The sequence below is a fragment of the Harpegnathos saltator genome, unplaced genomic scaffold (assembly GCF_003227715.2).
Source record: "Harpegnathos saltator strain DR-91 unplaced genomic scaffold, Hsal_v8.6 scaffold0, whole genome shotgun sequence".
Taxonomy (NCBI): Eukaryota; Metazoa; Arthropoda; class Insecta; order Hymenoptera; family Formicidae; genus Harpegnathos; species Harpegnathos saltator.
In genome coordinates this window covers 309,350-333,141 of record NW_020229871.1, presented here as the reverse complement: position 1 = coordinate 333,141, position 23,792 = coordinate 309,350, and the positions used below count along the sequence as shown (strand labels likewise).

At 33.6% G+C, this 23,792-nt stretch overlaps 3 protein-coding genes across 20 annotated transcripts in view; 2 read left to right on the top strand and 1 right to left on the bottom strand.

Moving 5' to 3' along the window:
- The window catches only part of LOC105181089 (uncharacterized), a 259,808-nt gene extending 253,853 nt beyond the window's left edge, over nucleotides 1–5,955 (top strand). For all 6 annotated transcript variants that reach the window (XM_025296603.1, XM_025296635.1, XM_025296568.1 and 3 more), the window contains one exon: nucleotides 5,709–5,955. In XM_025296603.1, coding sequence (XP_025152388.1) covers nucleotides 5,709–5,805 — 97 coding nt within the window. In that variant the 3' untranslated portion in view covers nucleotides 5,806–5,955. The remainder of the gene's footprint in view (nucleotides 1–5,708) is intronic.
- A 230-nt stretch (nucleotides 5,956–6,185) lies between these two features.
- Nucleotides 6,186–23,792, bottom strand: part of Ars2 (arsenic resistance protein 2) — a 73,778-nt gene continuing 56,171 nt past the window's right edge. For 10 of the 13 annotated variants that reach the window (XM_025307217.1, XM_025305517.1, XM_025307834.1 and 7 more), the window contains exons 9-17: nucleotides 10,905–11,030; nucleotides 10,561–10,802; nucleotides 10,254–10,394; nucleotides 9,923–10,162; nucleotides 9,684–9,851; nucleotides 9,323–9,585; nucleotides 8,819–9,094; nucleotides 8,441–8,563; nucleotides 6,186–6,599 (exon numbers count right to left, since the gene is read on the bottom strand). In XM_025307217.1, the coding sequence (XP_025163002.1) occupies nucleotides 6,521–6,599; nucleotides 8,441–8,563; nucleotides 8,819–9,094; nucleotides 9,323–9,585; nucleotides 9,684–9,851; nucleotides 9,923–10,162; nucleotides 10,254–10,394; nucleotides 10,561–10,802; nucleotides 10,905–11,030 (1,658 nt within the window). In that variant the 3' untranslated portion in view covers nucleotides 6,186–6,520. The remainder of the gene's footprint in view (nucleotides 6,600–8,440; nucleotides 8,564–8,818; nucleotides 9,095–9,322; nucleotides 9,586–9,683; nucleotides 9,852–9,922; nucleotides 10,163–10,253; nucleotides 10,395–10,560; nucleotides 10,803–10,904; nucleotides 11,031–23,792) is intronic. The other 3 variants (XM_025307927.1, XM_025308012.1, XM_025307976.1) reach the window with 2 other exon arrangements.
- On the top strand, nucleotides 14,845–16,346 carry LOC112590698 (uncharacterized). Its single transcript, XM_025308061.1, has 2 exons — nucleotides 14,845–15,649; nucleotides 16,015–16,346. The coding sequence occupies exon 1, from the start codon at nucleotides 15,192–15,194 to the stop codon at nucleotides 15,645–15,647; it is 456 nt and encodes a 151-aa protein (XP_025163846.1). The 5' UTR covers nucleotides 14,845–15,191; the 3' UTR covers nucleotides 15,648–15,649; nucleotides 16,015–16,346.

Genomic DNA, 23,792 nt, shown 5'->3' with positions numbered 1-23,792 from the left:
AGAGAGCGAAACAAGTAGAAGTCTGACGGCGCAAGGTCAGGCGAGCATGGTGGATATGGCGACACATCCCATTCAAGCTCCAATAATTTTTGACGGGTGATCAAACTTGTATGTGGTCTCGCGTTGTCGTGATGGAACACAATTCCTTTATAATTAACGAGCTCTGGATGTTTCTGGATGATGGATTCGTTCAAATTGTCCAATTGCCGATAGTACACATTCGAATTGACTGTTTGGTCCTTGGTAGGAGCTCGAAAATTACATTTTTAAAATTCCACCATACTGAGAGCATAACCTTTCCTAATGAATGTCTGTTTTCGATGTCGTTTGAGACAAATCATCATATCGGGACCAAGATTTTATGTTCCACATGGTTGTAAACAATTCACTTCTCATCACCACCCTGTATAAAATGTCGTATTTAAAAGTATTGTTTCGCATTCACGAGATTTCATCGTGAATTCTGGTTTGCGGAAATCTCGGATTGGATCTCCAGCTAATACTTTTCAATGCGACGGGGAATAGAACGTGAAAATCTTCTATGCCTCTAAATCCGAAAACAATTAGGAGAAGAAGTGAATACTTTTCAATGCGAAAGTTCGCATTTGAAAATTATCGATTGCGATTGAATGCAAGACATATTTGAAATGAATTGAATCCTTTTTAATGCGAAGCATTTACCACTGCCGTCTCGCATTTAACGCGGTGAAATTTAATGGGAACTAATATTTTTCAATCCCTTTCTTCGGATCAGAAAGCAGAATTCAGACGTATTCAAAATATCAATACTTTTTAATATGTTTCAATTAGACATTTTATACAGGGCAGTTATCATTCGCTTCAAAAAAGGATTGTTTTCCTCACGTTTAATGAACATATTGCAGATGTTTATAAACGCTGTCAAATGAACTTCTGTGAGGTTATGAGGAATCCAAATATTGAGCTTGCTTACGTATTCCAGCTTCTTCAGGTGGTCGTGAATGCTTGAATGATGGATGTTTAATGTTTCTGTAATGTCGTTTCTCTCATGTCTTGTAACGTGGGTTTGAATCGATTAATGCCTTTATGTCGTCATCAACCCCGGTGGGCCTCCCTGACCGAGGAGCGTCGTTAAGATCAAAATCACCAACACGGAATTTCGTGAATCATCGTTGGCACAGACGTTCTTGTAGAGCATTATCACCGTAAACTTTACACAATTTTTCACAAGCTTGACACACGTTCTTCTATTTACGGAAGTAAAACAGTAAAATATGGCGAAAATACACAGTTTGGTCTTCCATCTTTAACTCGTTGTAAAATCTCCAAAACTCAACCAAATTGCTCAATTTTTTTTTTAAAAGAAGCTAGAACTGTCAGCTATTAAATGACAACAATAACATAGATACAAATGACTCTAGTACTTCCAAAAATGAACTAGCATCATCTGTTGCAAAAGTGCGTCATGACTTTTCCGACAATCTAATAATAATGTTATCATATAGTCTGTCTAATAACTGTGATAAGCATAATTAAAAAAAATTCTAATATATAGAAATGAATATACATATATACATATATACGTACACACATATACGCGTGTGCGTGCACATACATATTTAGTCATGATATACAGGGTGTCACAGACTACACGTACTACTACTCGATATTTTTATAAAAACGACATTTTAGAGAAAAATGTTTCAGACAAAAGTTGTATAGTTTCAAGGGGGACATATAACTACTATACTATTTTGTTTATAAATGGCATCACTTTCGAGATAATCACTGATCATTATTTTTCTTAAATAGAAACCCCAATTTTTTATTACACCGTCTTTTTTTACCAGTAAATTTAAACAACTTTTATCTGGAACATTTTTTTATTTGACTAATATATTTTTAGATATTTAAAGAAAACTTGGTAACTTTTTCAATATTTAACTTAAGATATCTCGCTTACCATATGTCGGAAGAAAAAGTGGTATTAGATTTTTTTACTCTACTTGGTCTCAAGAATATATTGTTACAATAGTGCCCTAACTTCTGTTAATTTGATGATTTTGAAATTTCAGAGCGCGAAAAGATAGGGCGCTGTTGTAACAATATAATCTTGAGACCAAGTAGAGCAAAAAAGTCTAGTACCACTTTTTCTTCCGACAAATAGTTAGCAAGATATCGTAAGTTAAATATTGAAAAAATTATAAAGTTTTCTTTAAATATCTCAAAAAATATTAGGCAGATAAATAAATGTTTCAGACAAAAATTGTTCAAATTAATTGATAGAAAAAGGTGGTATAATAAAAACAATCAGGTTTACATTTAAGAAAAATAATCATGAATAAATATCTCGAAAGTGGCGCTATCTATAATCAAACCGATATAGCTGTTTTATGTCCCCTTTGAAATCATACAACTTTTGTTTGAAACATTTTTGTCTAATGGGCTCAATTTTTGAGATATTCAGACCGACTGTTTACAATAGGACATGTTGTATATACAGGGTGAGTATTTTTAATCTTAACAGGCAAATATTTCAAAAATATGCAATTTTACAAAAAACTCTTTAAATAAAAGTTATATGATGTTGAGGGAGACGTACAATAGTGACCTTGGTTTGACCTTGGAACATCTACTTAAAGTCAGAGGATGGTCAATCTAATTTTCTCAAATGGAACCCCCTATTTTTCATATCATATTCTTATAATTGACTTCAAAACCTTTTCAAAACGCTATGATAAAGTATTTTTTTATTGAGTACTTTCCGAGTTATGAGACTCAAAAGTTAACAGGTGAATGTTAAATCAAACCATTATCTTAAAACGATTAGGTTTGAGACAAAGAAAGAATGATGACCTTTGTTGACTTCGATATACTGTCTTCAAGCTCAGGTCGAGGTTATCTTGAATTTCTTAAATATACTTTTTATTCTAATTTTATTTTTAGCGTTACCCAGAAACAACGACGTAGACGTAATAGTTTTCTGTTCCTTTTGGAGTGCTTGATTTCCGTGAATCCTCTTACCTCTCACGATTTACATGAATTTATAACATTTGTTCAAATGTATCACCATTCACTTCAATACAGATTGGAACCTATCACGTAACGCAATAATAGTCCTTTGAAAGACTTCTTCGGGAATAGCTGCCAGAGCTCTGGTGATGCAATTTCTCATATCGATCGGATTCATTGGCTCCGTAGCAAAAACAATCCGTTTAATGAATCCCCATAGAAAAAAATCACAAGTCAAATCAGAGGAATTTGGAGACCATTGGACATACCCGTTAAATTCTATCCAATGTTCAGGATACTTTGGTGTAAATAGTCTCGCATAATGTTAGCTCTGTGCGAAGGCGCATCATCGTGTTGAAACTATATGAGTCCTCTAGTTTCTAAATTAATATCCTCTAAAAATTAAGGTAGATTACTTTATAAAAATTGTAAATACATTTCTCGATTAAGATTACCTTAAAAAAAAATGGGGCTCAATAATTTGGCCATCTAATATGCCACACCAAACATTTACTTTTCACTGATGCTGATGATCTACATGACGAACCCAAAATGGATCTACATTTGAAAAGTAATGGCATTAATAATAATGGCAAAAAACTATATAATAATGGTGATTTAAATCACCGGTATTCTGAAAACTAGATTCATCGGTAAATAAAACCTTGTCAAAATCGGATCTTCCTGTAATTTTCTCAAACCCTAATGACAAAATTCAACGCGTTTTCGTTTCCGATTTTCAATAAGTGCCTGATGTCGTTGAATATGATAAGCGTGAAAATGATTCGCTTTTAAAATTTGTTAAACAGATTTTTGACAAATATTGAGTTCTCGACTGATTGTAGGTTGACTAATTTGAGGATTTATGGTTGTCATCTCTAAAATAGCTATAGTCAAATTATTATCATCAATTAAAGATATTTTTTTACGTTTACGATGTAAGTTACCTTCATAGGCCCTATTTATAAGACTGATTATTGTTACATAACTGGGATATCGATGATCTGGATACCGTAATGCATACTGACGCGCACATTCTCGGGAATTTTCATTGCTTCTTCCATATTCAATTATCATGTCAATTTCATTAGGTGAATAATCGGTCATGTCAAAAATGATCAAGGAAACAAAGTTTTAATTTTAATACTTTTGTACTCAATTATGTACCTAAAGTGGCTAGTCCATAGACCGTCACTTATATACTTTCTAAGGCGCGTTTCATTAACGAGCAATCCAGGGCGCTACATCTACATATCAACTCTTAACTAGTCCGTCTCTTAATTGTCTGTCGTTCGTCGTTTCTCAATAGTTTTCTCCTTCCGCGCAGACACCTCTTGTTGGGACAGAAGACATCCCCACCACATCCCTTCTATAGTGATAGCTATGTAGCAGCGTCTTGAATCTCTAGCTCATCTCTAGTTTCATAATTCGGAAAGTACTCAATAAAAAAATACTTTATCATAACATTTTGGAAAGGTCTTGAAGTCAACTATAAGAATATGATGTGAAAAATACAGGGTTCCATTTGAGAAAATTAGGTTGACCATCCTCTGATCTTAAGGAGAAATCCCAAGGTCCAATCAAGGTCACTATTGTACGTCTCCTTCAACATCATACAACTTTTATTTAAAAAGTTTTCTTTGTAAAATTGCATATTTTCGAAATAGTTACCTGTTAAGATTAAAAATACTCACCCTGTATAATTTAGTAGATTTATCTGATATAAAAATCTTTATCTTAACTTTTATCAACTGATTTTTATCAATTTGATGAAAATTATGCTGCAGATGTCAGGCAATTATTGAAAATGGAGACAATTGAATAATATATACATATATGAAGTTTTGTTAAAGAAAATTTTCATTATATATTAATTACGATCGATATTTTTTCGTGAATTTTGTTTTCTCAAGCTCTTCAAACGTTTCTTTTCTCAATAACAACCGTGTTCTTTTATTAAAAACCGTTTATTATATTCCGATATTTAAAATTATGAACACATAAACGGTTTCAAAGTATTGTAGCATATATTTATCTCTTTTTCTTTAATACTGGTGCCTATTATACAAAACTAAAATTCTTTGATATCATGATAAACTAAGATCCTTTGAAATATTTCTATATAATCTGATTATTTTGTTTTGATATTTTTCGCGCTAATTTTAAATAATCCATCATCCAAATTTTTTATTTTCCCGAATCGTTTAAACCATTTGTTAATTAACGTTTTAGATTTTTTGTATTTTTTGTAGTTGCTTCACGCGATATCTTTGGTTGTTTTTGATGCAAACATAAAAATATGCCATTAAACTATTATGCATATATGACATTCGTGTAAAAGTATTATTCTTCTGCAAAAATCGATCAAGAATTGATCTTTTTTCTATAATGTGTCATAGAGGAAACGAGTAGTACTATTCGCATTCTTTGAAATTTTTGATCTGTTTCCAAACAAAAGTTCTGCCAGTCGCAGTCTTATTAGACAGACTATATGTCAAATTTAACATATTTTATTTCTCCCTCTTCTATCTTTATTCCTCTTACGTTTCTTTTCCCTTCACTATTCCTTTTCCCATTCTCTTCTTTCCCCGCTTCCGATAGCTTTTAATCTCCTCTTTTCATATTTTTCGATAGTCCCTCTCCAATTAAACTAGGAAAAATTCACAAATTTGTATAATAAAATTAATATTTTATACATTTATTTTTGTTATATATAGAAACGGTAGGTGTATTACAAAAGGCATGAGATGTAATGGAGTTGATGACTGTGGAGATGGCACAGACGAGAGACATTGTAAAGATATATTTACCTAATTTAAGCACATGAGAAGATATTGACAATCGGAAATGAATTGCAGTATTTTAATTAGACGTAAAAATACAAATGTGAAATATGAAATATGAAATAAGTATAGTGTGTAACCTAACAAGTAAATGTAAGTAATATATATAGCGTGTTGTATGAACAGAAATATAGAAAAATAAAAAAATGTAAAATATAAATGTGTTAAATGGCTTTACTTGTATTACATCCTGTACCAAGTATTTTTTTTCTTTTATATCCTATATTTTGTATTCTTTTCTATAATCTTGTAGAAATAATACACAACTTTGTTTTTTTTCGTGAGTTTTTATTATTATGCTAAATCTATATTTTCATGGAATACATATTACAAACGATTATAATAATTAAAATTATGAAATCTGGTTTACATTTGTTTGCAATTTACCTTTATCCACACATAAAATATAGTAAGTATATAGCATTGCATTATATATTCTAACAAACAAAAAAGCACATAATAGTTTACTAATTTATAGTGCATATTTTGTTTAAATATAATTATTGTTGAGAAATATATGAAGTCGATTTGATATGTAAAACATATAACATCTCATATCCTGTACATAATTTGTATTCATGTGTTTATAATTATTTTAACATCGATGATGTTAAAATAGAGCAAACGGTTTTAAGCAACATAACCATATCTTTATATTGATAGTCCATCTGGTAAACTTGATCATCTTATAGGAATTCGTCCGGTTCTCGTGGTGCATCGAGATCTCGATAATGTATGACTGGTCGGAAGTCACTACTACCGCCACTAGAATGTTAAATATTAAAATTATTATAACATGGATATTATTGTTAAAATAATTTGTTATATTAATATATATTCTTATACATATAAAACTTTCATATTTAAATAAAATATGTTTTCTATTATTTATATCGAAGACAGTAAAAATCATAAAATTTCACTAAATACATATTTAACAAAGCTTATTGAAACTACATTTTTTACAAATAGTAGTAACTATTTTATTATTGTTACTTTAATATACTTTATTATTATTACGTTATATATTATATACGTAATTTAGTCATTAAGAATTAATGTAACTTCATAATGCTATGTTATACGATGACCAACCGGACATAGGGTTTAATTAGAGAAATGGAATAAAATAAAATATCATTAATAAAACAAATAGGTTTATTTGTTATTCATGTTATAAATTTACAGCGGAAGATCGAAGGATCCTAAAACTCATTTTATTAGCATTATTTTAAAATGTTACTATGATATTCTATAATTATTATTCAATAAGATAAACATTAATATATAGACAATTTTTTGTTTGTTTTTACAAATAGCTGGAAATCTAGATCTTGATGCATAGTGTGAGTAAAGGAATATTTATGCTATATTTTTTAGAAAAATTTTTGTAAATATACACCAGAAAAAAATATTAATTTGTAAGAAAATACAAGTTATCCTAATTTGTAATGATATAATATTGGAAATAGCATATCATAGCAATAATTTTTTTCTATTTAATTGTAAGGTTTATTAAAAAAAAAATTGATATGCAGATACCCTTTTCTTTTTCTATTATAAATAAATTTCTCTTATTTATGATTAAAAATTGTGCTGATTTTGTAACACTATCTTGAACCATATTAATTTCATTTTATTTCTTTTAGTAATAACGTGTTACATAATCCAGATATAAATCTGTTGGCACAAAATCTGCAATAGCATTCTTGTTTATATTAGTGCTGGGGGATAAAAGTGCTCACTTCGGCCAGATTTCGGAGACGATGCTTACTTTCCTCCTACTATCGCTTCTGGCTTGACGGCCGAGCCGCCGATCGTGTGTAATAGCTTTATTTTCAGAAGCGTTCACATATAAAAAATATATTGGAATCGTACTTTCCGCCAAACTGTCATTAGAATTTTGACAATAGATTTCCTCATCACCCGTAAGGTACTATTATTGATGGTACTACTGTTTTCTTCTTCTTTTCTTCTTTTAAAGTAGTTTTTCCAGTGGGTTTATTCCATTAAGAATTTATAAAGATAAAACATATGGTTTTATTCTAATGACGGTTTGGCGGAAAGTACGATCTCAGCATATTTTTCATATGTGAACGCTCCTGAAAACAAAGCTGTCGCGCAAAGCGATCGGCAGCTTAGCCGTCAAACCAAGAGTGGCAGTAGGAAGAAAGTAGACGTCGCCTCCGAAATCTGGCCGAAGTAGGCACTTATCCCCTAGCACTAGTTTATATTATTATTGAGTCTGATTAGTTGCCAATTAGTTTTATACATTTCAATAAAAATTAGAACATATTTATGTTCAACTGGTCCAAGTCATTGTAACTAATAATAAGTCGAAGTATCCGCAGCTGCCCTGTAAAACATTGTATTACCAGATTCAGTCTATTAACTCTAATGGACCATAAATGTACTTGCAGCATAAATGTCTTTTAAAATCTATTTTCATTTCAATGTGTGCAAAATTTATCAACATATGATTTGTCAAATAAAAACTGTATATCAGGTATATAAATCTTCCATATAAATTCATCGACTATGCAATTATCTAAACGCATTATTTATCTTAATTAATATTACACAATGGGACATAGAAAAAAGCTTACCGTCCTCGGTTGAAACCGCCACGATTAGGACGTGGATTGCCGAAGCCTCCGCCAAATCCACCACTGTAGCCAGAACCATAACCACCTCTGCTACCACCATATTCACCACCGTAACTTCCAAATCTATTAATACATAAATACATATTTCTGTTATATAATTCTTATATTTTACGCATGTTACATAAAGAATTGTTCTTATTATATAGGTAGAAATAAAAAATAATAATTTTATACATGACAATGATCATGATGCATATGTACTTGTCTCAACCGTTGCTTGTCAAAAATTGATTTCTAGCCATTTCTATTAAAATTATTTATCTTATTCTTATTCTATTCTATGAACATATCAAAAATTTATTTATAATCATTACTTACGAACTACAGCCATATGGTGGAAAACTGTGGCGTGGTCCATCTCTCAGTGGAGTTTTGTTACCAGGGTGTTCAGGAAGTTGAGGTCTCTTCGGATCTTTCAAATAATTATTAAAATATTCGGCTTCGGCTTTAACTTCAGCAACTTTCTCAGAATGTTTGTTAAAAATATGTTTTCGAATGAAATCGGGTCCTTTAAATTTCTTTCCACTAAGAGGACATAACCACTTATCTTTTGATAATTCTTGAGTATTAGCTTGTACAAACTTTTCAACTTCACTGTTTGTATATTAAGGACATATTGTTTATAACACACATTATATTGTATGGAAAGCATTTTTGAGATGGTTATTACTAATAAATATAGCTATAAATAAGAATAAATTCGAAAGTTCAAAATTAAAATTTATTATATTATTTTATAATTCAAGCAATTTGAAATATAAATTTTTCAATAAATTACTGTTATAAATTTTATATTCAAAGCACACAGAGAAAAAAGGATACGCTTCAGCATTCTTCGCACCTAGTTTGTCAAACTCTTCGGCAGATAAAGTTGCAACAGGTTGTAAGAAAGCAGACATTTTACTTTCAAAGTTACGACAATATTCCGATAATTCGGCACTAGCAATTTTGGCTGTAGGTGGAGATCCTCTAACATGCATTATGCCACATCTATTTGGCATTTCATCTTCATTTGGATATTCGCAATGATTATAATAATCAACGGAATGGACAATTCGCAAATATAATATTAGTCTGTCCAACACCTACGTAAAGAAGCAGGTTTTATATCATCGTGTAAAAAATTTATTAAAATGATACTCCAGTACATGCACAATCCACGTTGTAAATTAGTTTAATTTACCTTTATTAAGGCAGGATCTCTTTCGATTTGACTATCTCCGTCACCTAGTTGACCTTCTTCTTGGTCTCCTGACATACCCAATAATTCTTCCTCTTCAGCTGAAGCTTCTTCTATTAAATAATCCGTTATATTTTTTAATACTGGATTTTTAGACGACAATCCAAAAGCCTAAAATAACATGTACAATTTGATATAATTTGATCACTCAGAATATATAGTAATATGCAACTTTTGCTTACAGCTTGTTCGACCTCGTGATTACTTTCAGTGGTCTTATTTTCTTTATCGTCTTCTTGCTTCACTTCATCTTTCTTCTCTCCATTCCATAAACCCACTCTATTATCTAAATTATGAACGATCTTAGCACTAAGCTTAATATCATGTCTAACAATCTGTTTGTGCGAGGTTAAACCATTTACTGCTCGAATACGTCGAGACAAATCTCTGTTGACTATAGCACCAAGTTCACAATCACGGAGCTGCTCACGGATAAGAAAAATATAGAGATAAAATATATTTAATTTTGATAATATTTCTTTAGAAACAACATATGAATGAACTATCTCTTACTCGTATATTATTTAAACTCCAACAAATTTCCTTAATGTTCACTTGTCTCTCGAATGAAACCCAACCACGGCGGAACCATCGCCTTTCTGGTTGTGGATCTGCTATAGCTACGCGTAAGAAACCGGGGAATCGTTTGCACATCTATAACGATAAATATGATATACTAATAAATTGTTAATATTTAATAAAATATTTAATTTAAAATATTATAGTAAAATATAAAAATATTATAATAGAAGAAACATATGTGAATTATCCAATCAGAGGAAATTATTGAAAAATTTAGTTGATAGATATTTTAACTAACCGCTTCAACTTCCGCTTTAGTAATAGTAGGTGCTAAATTACGAAGAAAAATGCTGCTAGTTTTATGCAAAGCTCTGGGCTCCTTCTCTTTATCTTCACTAGCTAAATCAATCACCGCTTCCGGTTCAATCGTTGACTTTTTGCTATCTGCAGTTTCTGATTCCAATTTTCTTTCCCGATTCTCTTCTTTAATATTTCTTTTGTTGGCTTCTTCATTATCAACTTCCATTTTCTCATTAATAGCTAAAAATATTAATTTACTTGATAAAAGAATAATATAATGTTAATATACACATACAAAAAAGTGTCAATTTACTTCTACCAGTACCAGTAAGTGGTACTTACGAGTTTCTGGTTTTGGTGTATCTGGCTTATTGCTGTCACTGCCAGAAGAACTACTGCTGCTACTGCTACTACAGCTACTGTTACTATCAGTACGTTTCCGTTTCCTTGTTGTTTCTGATTTTTCTGCTGTAATAAGTCGTAATATAAATGAAAAATAATAAATCACGTGAGATTTCAAAAATTCACTTTGTCAAAAAATATATTATAGAAGATATACAGGTAATTAAACAGAATTTCTTCAAAAACAGAGAGAAAATCATTATCACTAAGTAATTATATTTTAATTTCTCCTCAATTAAGATATAATGAATAATAAGTAAAATATTATAAAATAAACGGTTACAAACCTATTTTTTGATGCAGAATATTTAGAAAGGGAAGATATTTGAGTAATATTTATCAAAATTGCTAAGTAATAAGTTTGAGATTTTCTTCGATTTGAAAATTTATTGATGTTTCGTGTGTTACTAGTTTGACAATAATTTTATTAATATAATAATAAATACACTCTAAAGTACTCGAATGAAAAATTAAAGAAAGTAATTATTTAGTAGAACTAAAATTATTTTGGCGTTCTCAACAATATACAACATGACGTTATAATTTATATTCTTATATTTAATGCAAGTAAAGTCGCTGATTGTTTTATTGGCTCCTAAATTGTACCATCTTTATATTTCATAGAATTCGAAAGTCTAGCACAATTTACATATTGTGCGAAGTTCATGTATTGCCGTATAGTTAAAAGAAGAAAATGAGTGTTTATGCACGAAAACATCTAGTTAGAAAAAGCAAGTAAAGATTCTTTTAGTTTTAGAAGTGAGTTTTTTAGTACCTTTTACATAAGGCATTTAGAAAGTTTTAAAATTATATATTATTATATAATTTAACTAAGATATTAATTTAACTGTTTGTCATTTTTATGTTTTTATATTATAAATATGAGATGAATACATGCGTTCCTTAACAAGTAAAAAATAAATCCATTTGTATCAGTTATTTTCTGTCTGTTTCGTTTAACAGGTAGGTATTTCGTATCAAAATGTTCGGATCAAATCGAGTAATGCACGATTAACAAGAAGGAAATGTGTTCATAAAAACATAAAAAAGAAGTGATACGAGATATAAATGCAGAAAATGTGATGTCGATTTGTGTATTGATAATTATTTGAGACTTAGCACACCCAACTGAATTATTAATTCTAGTAGATTTGAAACAATTTTAATTTTTTTACAAAATAATTAAATAATTTTAATTATATCAATATATATGAAAGTTTTATTTTTTTGCGAAACAAATCTACGTAGATATAAAGTATTTATGTGATTTAAAAATCAATATTTGGTAAATATGCACATTAAGTCAACCCTCTCAAAAGTTCATGACTTTAATATATGTTGTTAAGGACATGTACTTAAGTGTTATGCAAAAAGTTGCAGCTGTCACTCATTGTTTATTAAACAGTTCTTAAAAGAAATCTCAAAAATAAAAAATGTTCTGACACCATATATATATTTAAGAAATGAAGGTAAATATTTACCTATGAGGACCACCTCCCGATCTCAAAAATTTTAGTTGTATGTTAAGTAGATCATTATTTTGAGTAATGCTGCAAGGTTTTAGCTGGCGGTCACTGTTTATTAAAAAGTATTAAAAAGTTATTAACAAAAAAAGTTTGGAATATATGTAAGTTGCAAGTGAGTTTAGCATGGCGCGCTACACGCGCCCATCCTCACTTCCCGATATTTACCATGAAAGAAGGAGGACGTACTAGGTGGCGACGGGACGCCGTGCGTTCGGGACCTGCATCTTATTTTCGTTCCGAAGAGAGCAAAATATCAAGAGCGCGGTAGTCGCAAGACCGTGAATCGAACCCGGGTCTTTCGCTTGCTGGGCGACTGCTCCAAACCACTGAGCTACCTGACGCTCCACGCTCACGACACTCTCCCCTCCCTAGATAACGTTAAGAGATGTCGTTCGGAAGCGACATCTTTATTGCTATCCCGAGCGCACGGCGACTACAGAGAGAGGCATTGTTACTTGTACCTAGTGGTACAAGCTGGAGATCTCTCAAAGTCAAAAGTTGCTATCTTTTAAGACGAAAGTGATAGAAAACAAATAATGGGAAGGAGATAAAGAGAAGCAGGTGAAATGGGGGTGGGACGGAGGTGGGGTGAGGAATGGGGGTGGGGCGCGTGTAGCGCCCCGTGCTAAACGCACTTGCAACTTACGTATATACCAAACTTTTTTGTTAATAACTTTTTAATAAATAGTGACCGCCGGCTAAAACCTTGCAGCATTACTCAGAGTGATGATCTACATAACATACAACTAAAATTTTTGAGATCGGGAGGTGGTGGTCCCCATAGGTAAATATTTACCTTCATTTCTTAAATATTGGGTGAAGTAAAAAGTTCTGAGCGTTTTTTCTCTTTATTTCGACGATGAAATTAACAAAGTTAGGATTATCGGATTTAGATCAAATATACGCCGTTTTGTTCGATAACTTTTGTCCATTTTGAAGGCAATTTCATAATTCCGCGATTGAAGAAGTCCTCGTCCTTATTGGTAAAAAACTTGACCACCTCATTTTCACAAGCCTCTCTTGAGGCCAGTTTTGTACCACCAAGAAAATTTTGCAAATGCTTGAAAAAGTGATAATCGCTTGGAGCCAGGTCTGGGCTATACGGCGAGTGCGATATAACCTCCCATCCAAGCTCTCGGAACTTCTGGCGCGTCGTCAAAGATGTGTGCGGCCTGGAATTGTCTTGATGGAACACAACACCCTTCCTATTGGCCAATTCTGGCCGCTTCTCGTCGATCGCCTACTTCAATCTGGTCAGTTGTTGACAGTGTAGGTAGGTCCGAATTGAATGATTGGCCCGATGGGAGCAGCTCATAGTGGATGATTCCCTTCCAATCCCACCAAACACACAGTAAAACCTTCTTGGCCGTTAATCCGGGCTTGGCGATCGTTTGGACCGGCTCACCGCGCTTGGACCACGATCTTTTTCGCCTGTTGTTCTCGTATGTGACCCATTTTTCATCGCCAGTCACCATCCGCTTCAAAAATGGGTCGATTTCGTTACACTTCAGCAAAGAATCGCAGGCATGAATTGGGTCCAAAAAGTTCTTTTGCGTCAATTCGTGTGGCACCCATACATCGAGCTTCTTCTTGAGACCAGTCTTATTCAAATGGTTCCAAACGGTTTTCTGGCTAATCTTCAGTTCCTGGGCAATGGAATAAGTGCTCGCATGCCGGTCCGACTCGACGATTTCCATGATTTTATCGACATTTTCGACGATTGGCCTACCAGAGCGTGTCTCATCTTCGACGTCCATATTACCAGAACGGAATCGTTGGAACCACCGCTTTGCTGTTGCATTCGATACTGTATTGGGTCCATAAACAGCACAAATTTTTTTGGCCGCTTGCTCCACTTTTTCCCTTTGGTCGTAGTGGTACTGAAGAATGTATTTAATTTTCTCTTTTTTTACCTCCATTTTGGAACGCTCTAACACACAACTGGCTTCACCAAACACAAAACTGTCAAAGAACTTTTTTTAAAGCGTTATGTCACCTTTAAGTCGCAGTATAGAATGACCAGATGCGACGTATACATCGTGAGATATGACCTCGCTAAAGCCATCTAGCGGAAAACGCTCAACATTTTTTACTTAACCCAATATATATATGGTGTCGGAAAATTTTCTATTTTTGAAAATTCTTTTAAGGGGCTTACCTAGTGTGACGGTTTGAAAAAATCGAATTTTTTCACATTTTTTGACAGTTTAACATCTGTAGAATAATATCCTGAAGTGTTATGGTCGTATCTGAAATATTTTAGAAACGGCAGGTATGAAACGACAGCGCAGCTGGTCGGGGGCCATAAACTCGATTCTCGCCGGCGAAGCGGGACGCCGGGCAGTTGCGGTAGTTCTTAGGCTCTGACGTAATCGTTTATACTTCAAAGATAGAAAAGAGAGCCTGGTAGTTCGAAGGACTCACAATAATCCCTTTATGTTCGTACGAAAGCGTTATTGCCAGCTCAAAAGGTTTCGAAGCCGCTCGACGCAGGTATACGTAAGCGACCCGTTTAGTTCATTTTTAGCCACTGTGCAGAGCACATCGCAGCGCGAATTTCATTCAAAATGAATGGGAAAAATCAATCTAGTGTACAAAAAGGCACACACGATACTCCAACGCGTAGAAGTACCAATAAGAAAAGAAAGTTCCAGGGAAATCGACACACGCTGGAGCAGTCGACCGAGTACACCAGTACGACATGACGAAATTTAAACATGACTATCTTCCTCTGGACCTACAGATTCAAGAAGTTCTAGAGCCAATTTATAGTGATTTAAATAGGCCTGAATTATTAAACAGGTGCAAGGGTAGTAATACACAAAATAATAACGAAAGTTATAATGGTTTGTTGTGGCACTTTGCTCCTAAACACCTTCACAGTGGTTTAAAAACAATAGAACTGGCAAATTTCTTTGCTGTTGCAATTTTTAATGAAGGTTTCCAAGCTATTTTGAAAACATTTGAAACAATGGGAGTGATTATTAGGCCCTCTGCCAAAGATTATGCAGAAAAACGAGACATGAGACGAATGAAGGTAGCAGAAAAACGGCACCGCGAGGCTTCAAAGGAGGCTCGCAGGACAGCTGCAGCGGCCCAGCAACAATTTTTCGAACAAGAGGAAGGCGAATTATATAGGCCTGGAATAACTGAATAGCTGTAAGTATGATAAATTTTCTTTTATAACAAAAAATCAATAGTTAAAACTTGAAACGCGTTTTTCTCGAAACAATGTTTTCGAAATTTGCTGCAGTCATAACTCGCGAACAAATTAATGAATCAACTTCAAATTTGATAGGCATACTCAGTACATGTTTTGTCATACAGTAAACTAGGATTTTTTCAATCCGTCAACAAATGTCAATTTGCCACGCAAAAAACGGGTACTTTTTTTTTACTAAATTCGAACTTTTTCTTTTACAACACCGTAATTTTTTTAATTTTCAATATTTTTTCATAATCCTAGTTCACTGTATAGGAAAACTTATCTAGTTTAACGCCTTTTTCGTCTTTTTTTATTTCAGGCACTCTGACATCACTTATCGCTGCAGCAGTTGGGCTACTTTTTTTTTCCTCCGAGAAATTACTAATATTTCCAATACATGTCAATATTTTTTCGCAATAAAATTTTTATAACTTCTTCAAATGTTACTTAATATAGCCTCAAACTTTTAAAATATATGGTAGAAGTTTTTTTTTTAAATCCTCGAAAATCGCCCCCATTTTCATGTGGTCACACTAGGTAAGTCCCTTAAGAACTTTTTAATAAACAATAAGCGACGGCTACAACTTTTCGCATAACACTCAGGAACATGTCCTTAAGAACATACAGGGTGTCCCATTTTAAAGGATCCACTCTAATATCTCAGAAACACTGTATTAAATCGAAAAATGTTTAAGATAAAAGTTATTTGGCTTAAAGAGGAACATAAGAAAGCGATAGCATTTTGTTTATAGATGGCGCGACTTTCGAGATATTCACTGATCATCAATTTTCTTAAATGGAAATATGAATTTTTTATTATATCATCTTTTTCTACCAATTAATTTCAACAACTTTTGTCTGAAACATTTTTTTATTTGCTTAATATATTTTGAGATATTTAAGTAAAACTTGGTAACTTTTTCAACATTTAACTTACAATATCTCGCTAACTATTCGTCGAAAGAAAAAATAATATTAGATTTTTTTACTTTATTTACTATCAAGAATATATTACTATAATAGTGCTCTAACTTTTGTTAATTTAATAATTTTAAGATTTCCAAAGGTCGATAAGTTAACAAAAGTTAGGGTATTATTATAGTAATATATTCTTGATTGTAAATAAAATAAAAGTCTAATAGTATTTTTTCTTTTGACGAATAGTTGTCCATCTTCAAATCAAACAACTTTTGTCTGAAACATTTTTCGATTTAACGTAGTGTTTCTGAGATATTTGAGTGGGTCCTTTAAAATGGGACACCCTGTATATCAAGGTCATGAACTTTTGAGGGGGTTGACTTAATGTGCATAGTTACCTCATACTTTTATCCGAAACATTTTTTCTGAAAATGCTTCGTTGAAGAATTATCGAGGTGCGTTTTTTAAAATGGAACATCCTGTATAATCAATCAACGAAGTTCACATTATGCGAAAAAATATTCCGTCTTCAGCAATCGCAACTGTAAGCCGCGGCCGTCCACACGGAGCGTTTCGGCTGGAAGTATTTAGCACTCAAAAAATTAATCAATTTCTTAGTTCAATATTTAAAAATAAAAATATTTTCATTTTGTAATTTTAATGTTTATTTTTTGAATTAAAATATATTTTTTTACTTTTTATACAAACGATAATTTCAATAAAACTCGTATTTATTAGGTGTACAACTTTGCTTCCGCCGTTTTTTTTCCGAAATTCGAGGCTTTATTGTAAAAAATGGTTATATATTTATGATTCAAAGTATTGTCCATCGCTGGCCACTACTTTCTCCCATCTTTCGGGCAGCGTACGAATCCCGCGTTGAAAAAACTGGTCATCTTTTGAAGCGATCCACGAATCGATCCAATTTCTTACTTCTTCATAAGACCGGAAGTGCTGGTCAACCAGGCCGTGTGCCATCGAAACAAGTGATAGTCAGAGGGAGCAACGTCTGGAGAATACAGTGGAGTAGGACTTCCCATTTCAACGTTTCCAAGTATGTCTTGACCACTTTCACAACATGGAGTCGAGCATTGTCATGCTGCAAAATCACTTTATCGTGTCTCTCGTTGTATTGCGGCCGTTTGTCTTTCAATGCTCGGCTCAAACGCATTAATTGCGATAACGATCTCCTGTGATTGTTTCAGTCGGTTTTAACAGCTCATAATACACTACGCCGAACTGGTCCCACCAAATATAGAGCATGACTTTGGAGCCGGGAATATTCGATTTGGCCGTCGACGTGGAAGCATGGCCAGGATATGCCCATGATTTTCTGCGCTTGGGGTTATCGTAATGAACCCGTTTTTCGTCCCCAGTCACAATGCGATGCAGAAATCCCTTCCGTCTTTACCTTTCAAGCAACTGTTCACAAGCAAACAAACGCCGTTCAACATCTCTCGGTTTCAACTCGTACGGCACCCAATTTCCTTGCTTCTGAATCATTCCCATGTATTTGAGGCGTTTTGAAATTGCTTGTTGAGTCACTCCCAATGATCGTGCCAATTCTTCTTGACTTTGACACGAGTCTTCATTAAGTAATGCCTCCAATTCTGCATCTTCGAAAACCTTCTCTCTTCCACCGCTATGCCGGACTTCGACGTGAAAATCACCGTTCTTGAAGCGTTGAAACCACTCACGACACGTTCTTTCACTAATAGCGGCCTCACCATAAGTATTTGAGAGCATTCGATAAGTCTCAGCCGCAGATTTCTTCATATTGAAGCAAAAAATTAAAACCTCCCGCAAATGACGAGAATTTGGCTCGTAAACTGACATTTTCAATCGAGAATAACTTTATGATGTAGACACAAATCGACTAATGTTTCTATGGGGTTATGTTGACAGATGCCCAAGTTTATTGCATGACGTCTATGATCTATTTATTTCGACTACTACTTACCGCTAAAGCCATCTATAGGAAAACGGCGGAAGCAAAGTTGTACACCTAATACTATATTTAAATTGTTTGTATTTTATTTTTATCCTTTCCCAGTTTTTAAATTAATCATATCGGTACAATAAAGGAAAGGTATAATTTAGAAAAGTCGATGGTACAATTTAAATAAATAATTGTCAAAATTATGACTTGCAAAAAAAGTTTTAAAGAAGACGTATCGCCAGATGTTGTACCAAAAATGTCAAAAAATTATAGAATGTCACAAAAAAATCAAGAATAATTTCAATTTAATCTTTATTCCATTTTTATTAAATATTTGCACATTATAAAAAGAAAATTGAGAACTAGTCCGATATAGGCAATCTTTTCCTAATTGGATTTCAATATCAGTTCTGATGTGTTCTATACCAGTTCTGTGTATTAAGTTTAATATAATTTTACTTATTATTATTACACATTCAATCCCTTAAATGATATGGATATATAAAATATCTCAAAATTGTCGCATATGAAGTATGTAAGAAGATTCTTGATATTAAACAAAGCAACTTTTATCGAAACTTCATTCAAACGATCATTCTTAAGCCTTTCAGTGCTCCTGATTTACAGTTTGGATTTTACTTTTATTACTGTAAAATGCAATTATTATGAAATATTATGTTATATTTACCAGTTCCTTGGTGAACGCGAAATTAATGTTTTGTACCAAAACTGGTGAGAAGGAATAATTTCATTTCATGTTTTACGTGGAAGCTTATCTATAAGGGTTTTTTTGGTTGCTGATAACGTATCTAGAGTTGAAATTTCAAAATTCGAAATAGTGGATCCAATATAGTGACTTTAAGTGGCTAACTTTAATATTCTATTATGGATATGTATCAAACTCAGTGCCTTTTTGGTCGCAAATAACAATTATCATACATCCGAGATTTCCACCAAAACCATTTGGCAAAGTAATTATCTCTAACATATTTCACTGGCTAATAATGGAGATAAAAGTATCAATAATGAAATACCGTTAGTCACTAGAAACTGTCATATGGAATCCGCCATTTTATATTTTGCAATTTCAACTGGTTTTATCAGCAACCTGAAAAACATGAATATTTCAAATATGATATTCTCCATAACAAAAATAATTAACAAAATTAGTCACTCTTGGGGTGTAGGGGTTGCGCTATAGAAGTAGCACCTTGCATCAAAGACGGTCGCACTCAACGCTAGCGGAGAGTGGTCAAGATGTCTGGTCTTCATAGAGCACCCAATTTTCACTTATGGCTCTCCGTGCCACACCCCGGGTAACTACTATAACTACTACATCGGCCTGCAGGTTAAACGAAGTGAAGATAACCAGATATGGTGAATAATATCCGCAGCGTCTGATTCATAGTGTGCGGCTGCAAAAACAGCGTTGGTTTCCCAGGTCAAGGGCGGCTGAAAATAGTGCAGTGAAAGCAACGAGATACCACACTGCTATGCATCTTTTCCCCAGGACATTGCTATGGCGAGAAACAGAAATAATACGGCTCCGAGTCCCGGGCGGCCCTTAGATGGGCCAGAGATGCTAAAAATTTCTCGACTCAAAATAGCAAAGTCCAAACTAGAGATAGCCACATGAAACGTTAGAAGCCTCTATGCGGCCGGCAAAGGACACCGTACAGATTTTATGGGAATGTGCCTTCGGTTAAATTACATGGAATTGAAGTATGTTATGGTCCTCGACATCTCGAACGAAAGTCTCAATAGGCACGACTCTCTAAATTCAATAATTTTCCGTGCAGAAAGTAGCAACCTCTCAATGAAAACCTACAGTTGTAACATGCTTTTTCACGAAACAAATATATAAATCTCTCTCTCTCTCTCCCTTCCTCTCTCTCTCTCTCTCTCTCTCTCTCTCTCTCTCTCTCTCTCTCTCTCTCTCTCTCTCTCTCTCTCTCTCTCTCTCTCTCTCGCTCTCTCTCTCTCTCTTCCCCCTCCCATATATATATATATACACAGTGGCGTACAAAACTTTTGAGCCACTTAATTATTATTAAATATTCATTTCATAATGAGCGCTAAAAACTTTATATATATAAACAAAATGTATTCATTTGTCCTACAATTATATAAACTTTACAAACTCTTAATAATTCTAAATACTTTATTTTTACACAATGTCTTATTACAAACAGTGCAAAAGTATTGCGCCAAAGTTTTCTTATGTATAAGAAAAATATATTATTGAAAAATAATAACAGAAAATGTTGTCAACGTTTTTTTAAACTTAATACTTTGTTGTCATGCCTTTAGAAACAATCACTGCAGCACGGCGAGGCATTGATGCTATTAAATTAGAAATGCGATCTTGAGATAAATTTTGCCATTGAGTTTGCAAATCTTGCCACAATTCAGCTTCATTGGAGTGTTTCTTATTTCCTGTACGTAGTTTGAGTTCTTGCCACAAATGCTCAATAGAATTCAAGTCTGGCGATTGCGAGGGCCAATCAAGAACTCGCATTTTTTTTCACGATGAAAAATCCTTTTATTAGTTTTGATGAATGTTTGGGATTATCTTGTTGGAAAATTCAACCACGTGGCATGTTTCGAGTTGCATATGGCAACATATGCTGTGTCAATATATCTCGATACATTATAGCGTCCATAGTACCCGTGATCTCAATCAATGGACCAACTTCATCATAAGAAAATGATCCCCAAACCATCACGTTACCTTCACCATGTTTTACGGTAGTAATTTGGTATCTTGAGTTATATCTTGTACCTGTTGGACGTTGTATATACTTTCTACCGTCACTTCCGAATAACTGAAACTTTGACTCGTCAAAAAAAAGTACTTTTCGCCAATCAACTTCAGTCTAATGTTCAAATTTCCTTACAAAATCTAATCGAGCTTTCTTATTTTTTGCACTAATTAATGGTTTTTTTACACTAGAACGTCCTAAAAGGTCTACTTCTTTTAGACGTCGAGATATTGTGTTTCGACTAATATCAATAAGATTTTCTTCTCGTAGTTCTCGAGAAATACCCATTTTTCTAGCAGTTTTTCTAGCATCTGTTATCGATTTTTTTTTATTTTATCGACGCGCTTTGTAGTTTTGCAAAGTCTACCGTTTCGTGGTTTATCAGTAGAGAGTTCGTCAACTTGTATTTAGCAATAATCCTATTTACAGTACTTTTATCAATTAATAAGCAATTAGCAATTTCGCGAGAAACTTTTCCTTGTTAAGAAAAATTAATCACGGCTTTGCGTAACTGAAGGTTTATACCACCTTGATCAAAAAGTTTCAGGAATTTATTCAAAAAATTAAAAATACAAGTTTCATCAAAATATTCATCAAAATCGATATTGTCCCCTTCAAAGTACTCTCCATCGACTGCAACGCACTTATGCCAGCGCTTGATCCAATCCTCGAAACGTTTTTGATACTCGGTTTATGGCCATCAGAGCCGTCTTCGATTTTTCCATTATCTCCTCTTAGCTGCTAAAACGCGTTCCCCGGAGCGGTTTTTTGAGTCGACCGAACAGGAAGAAGCCAGGGAGCCAAATCAGGCGAATTCGGTGGCTGTTAGATGGTATTCGTTTTGTTCTTGGTCAAAAAGTTGCGGATAACGATGGCATTGTGCGACGGTGCGTTATCGTGGATTTTGCACATTATTCAGATCTATGCTGCTACGGCAAATGAAAAATTCGATATATGACACGGGATGCCAAATGTTTTCCGAAAAAATAGAAGAAATACTAAAAAGACTGAAAAGTAATGAAATCACTTACATCATAGGCGACTTTAATGTAAAGATTGGTGAAAGTCGTAGAGCCGACCTGGTTGGCGAGTACGAACTGGGTAAGGGTAATGAGCGTGATGACAGATTGTTCGACTTTTGCCAAAAGCATAACATGGTCATAACAAACACCTGGTACAAATTACATAAGAGGAGATTATATACATGGAGGAACCAAAGTGATAATCCGACGCAAATTGTAAGGAACTAAATTGATTATAATGTTACACGCGACCGCTTCGTGCGTTCCAAGTTCGTGAAATGAACTTGGACGAGACTTTGGGAAAAGAAAGAACTCTCCTTTACTTCGATAAAGTACAAACTCTCACTATTTTATGAATTCTCTCGTTCTAACAATAATTAAGAAAAGCGTTTTTGTCACATCAACTCGCGGCGATGCACAATGGTGCGAACGCATCAGAAATCGGATATTGGACAAACAATTAAAAATGCATAATTCGACTTTGTGATGAGTTTTTCTTTTAATATATATCATGAACTATAAATAAATCTGTTTATAACTGATTACATGCTTCCTTCTTTCCTCAGAATGATCCGATGATGTGTGGCATTTTCGCAAATATAGAAATTTCGATAATGAAATAGCTTACTTTCTAAATTTTCTGTAGAAAACAAAACTGCAAATATACCATAAATGTTTATAAGAATTTGTTTATTAGGTTTTAAAAAATATATTTATTTTAGACTTATATCATTTGAGTATTATTATATTGTAATTGCAATATATTAATAAGTATATGACATATTCGACAGATAAAAAAAATTCTTACTCCAATATTCAAAGATGAAGAAAGTTCTTGGAATGGGATGGAATGAGATGAAGTTTTTATCATTTGTTATAGTATCTAATTTCTTAATATGCCTGATATGTATTCCCCTTCGTCCCCATTTTGTAAAAAAATGTATAATCAAAATTCATTCGATTTGGTCCTTCACTGTACCATTCTCTCAGCAATATTCCAAATAGGAACTAAATATCGAGGTTATTTCGTTTGCAGCATTGTATACAGGGTGTCCGAAATGTGATCATTAATACTTTGTGTACTGGTTAAACTCGTTAAAACAATTAAAAAAGTCCTGTGCCATTTTACAATTTTTTCAATATTTATTCCGTAATTAATTAAAATGTGTAAACGAATGAGCGCACGAGAAGGCGACAGGATATAAGAAGCTCTGGGTATAAGAAGATGGCTTACCTCACGCCGCGAGAGGCAACCGTAAGCGACAAGAGGCGTGCGCGCGCGACGAAGAGCGAGCGAGCGAGCGCGAACGACGAGCGAGCGAGCGCAAGTGACAAGAGGCCGCCCAGCGCTCTCTACGCGCTCATTGGCTCACATGTTCAATTAATAACTCGATAACTATTGCCAATTTGATATTATGGTACATGACTTTTCTTCTCGGCTACACCCAATCTACTA

What these genes read in the sequence shown, in the direction of transcription:
- LOC112590698 (XM_025308061.1), top strand. Translation starts at nt 15,192, where the DNA reads ATGACGAAATTTAAACATGACTATCTTCCTCTGGACCTACAGATTCAA.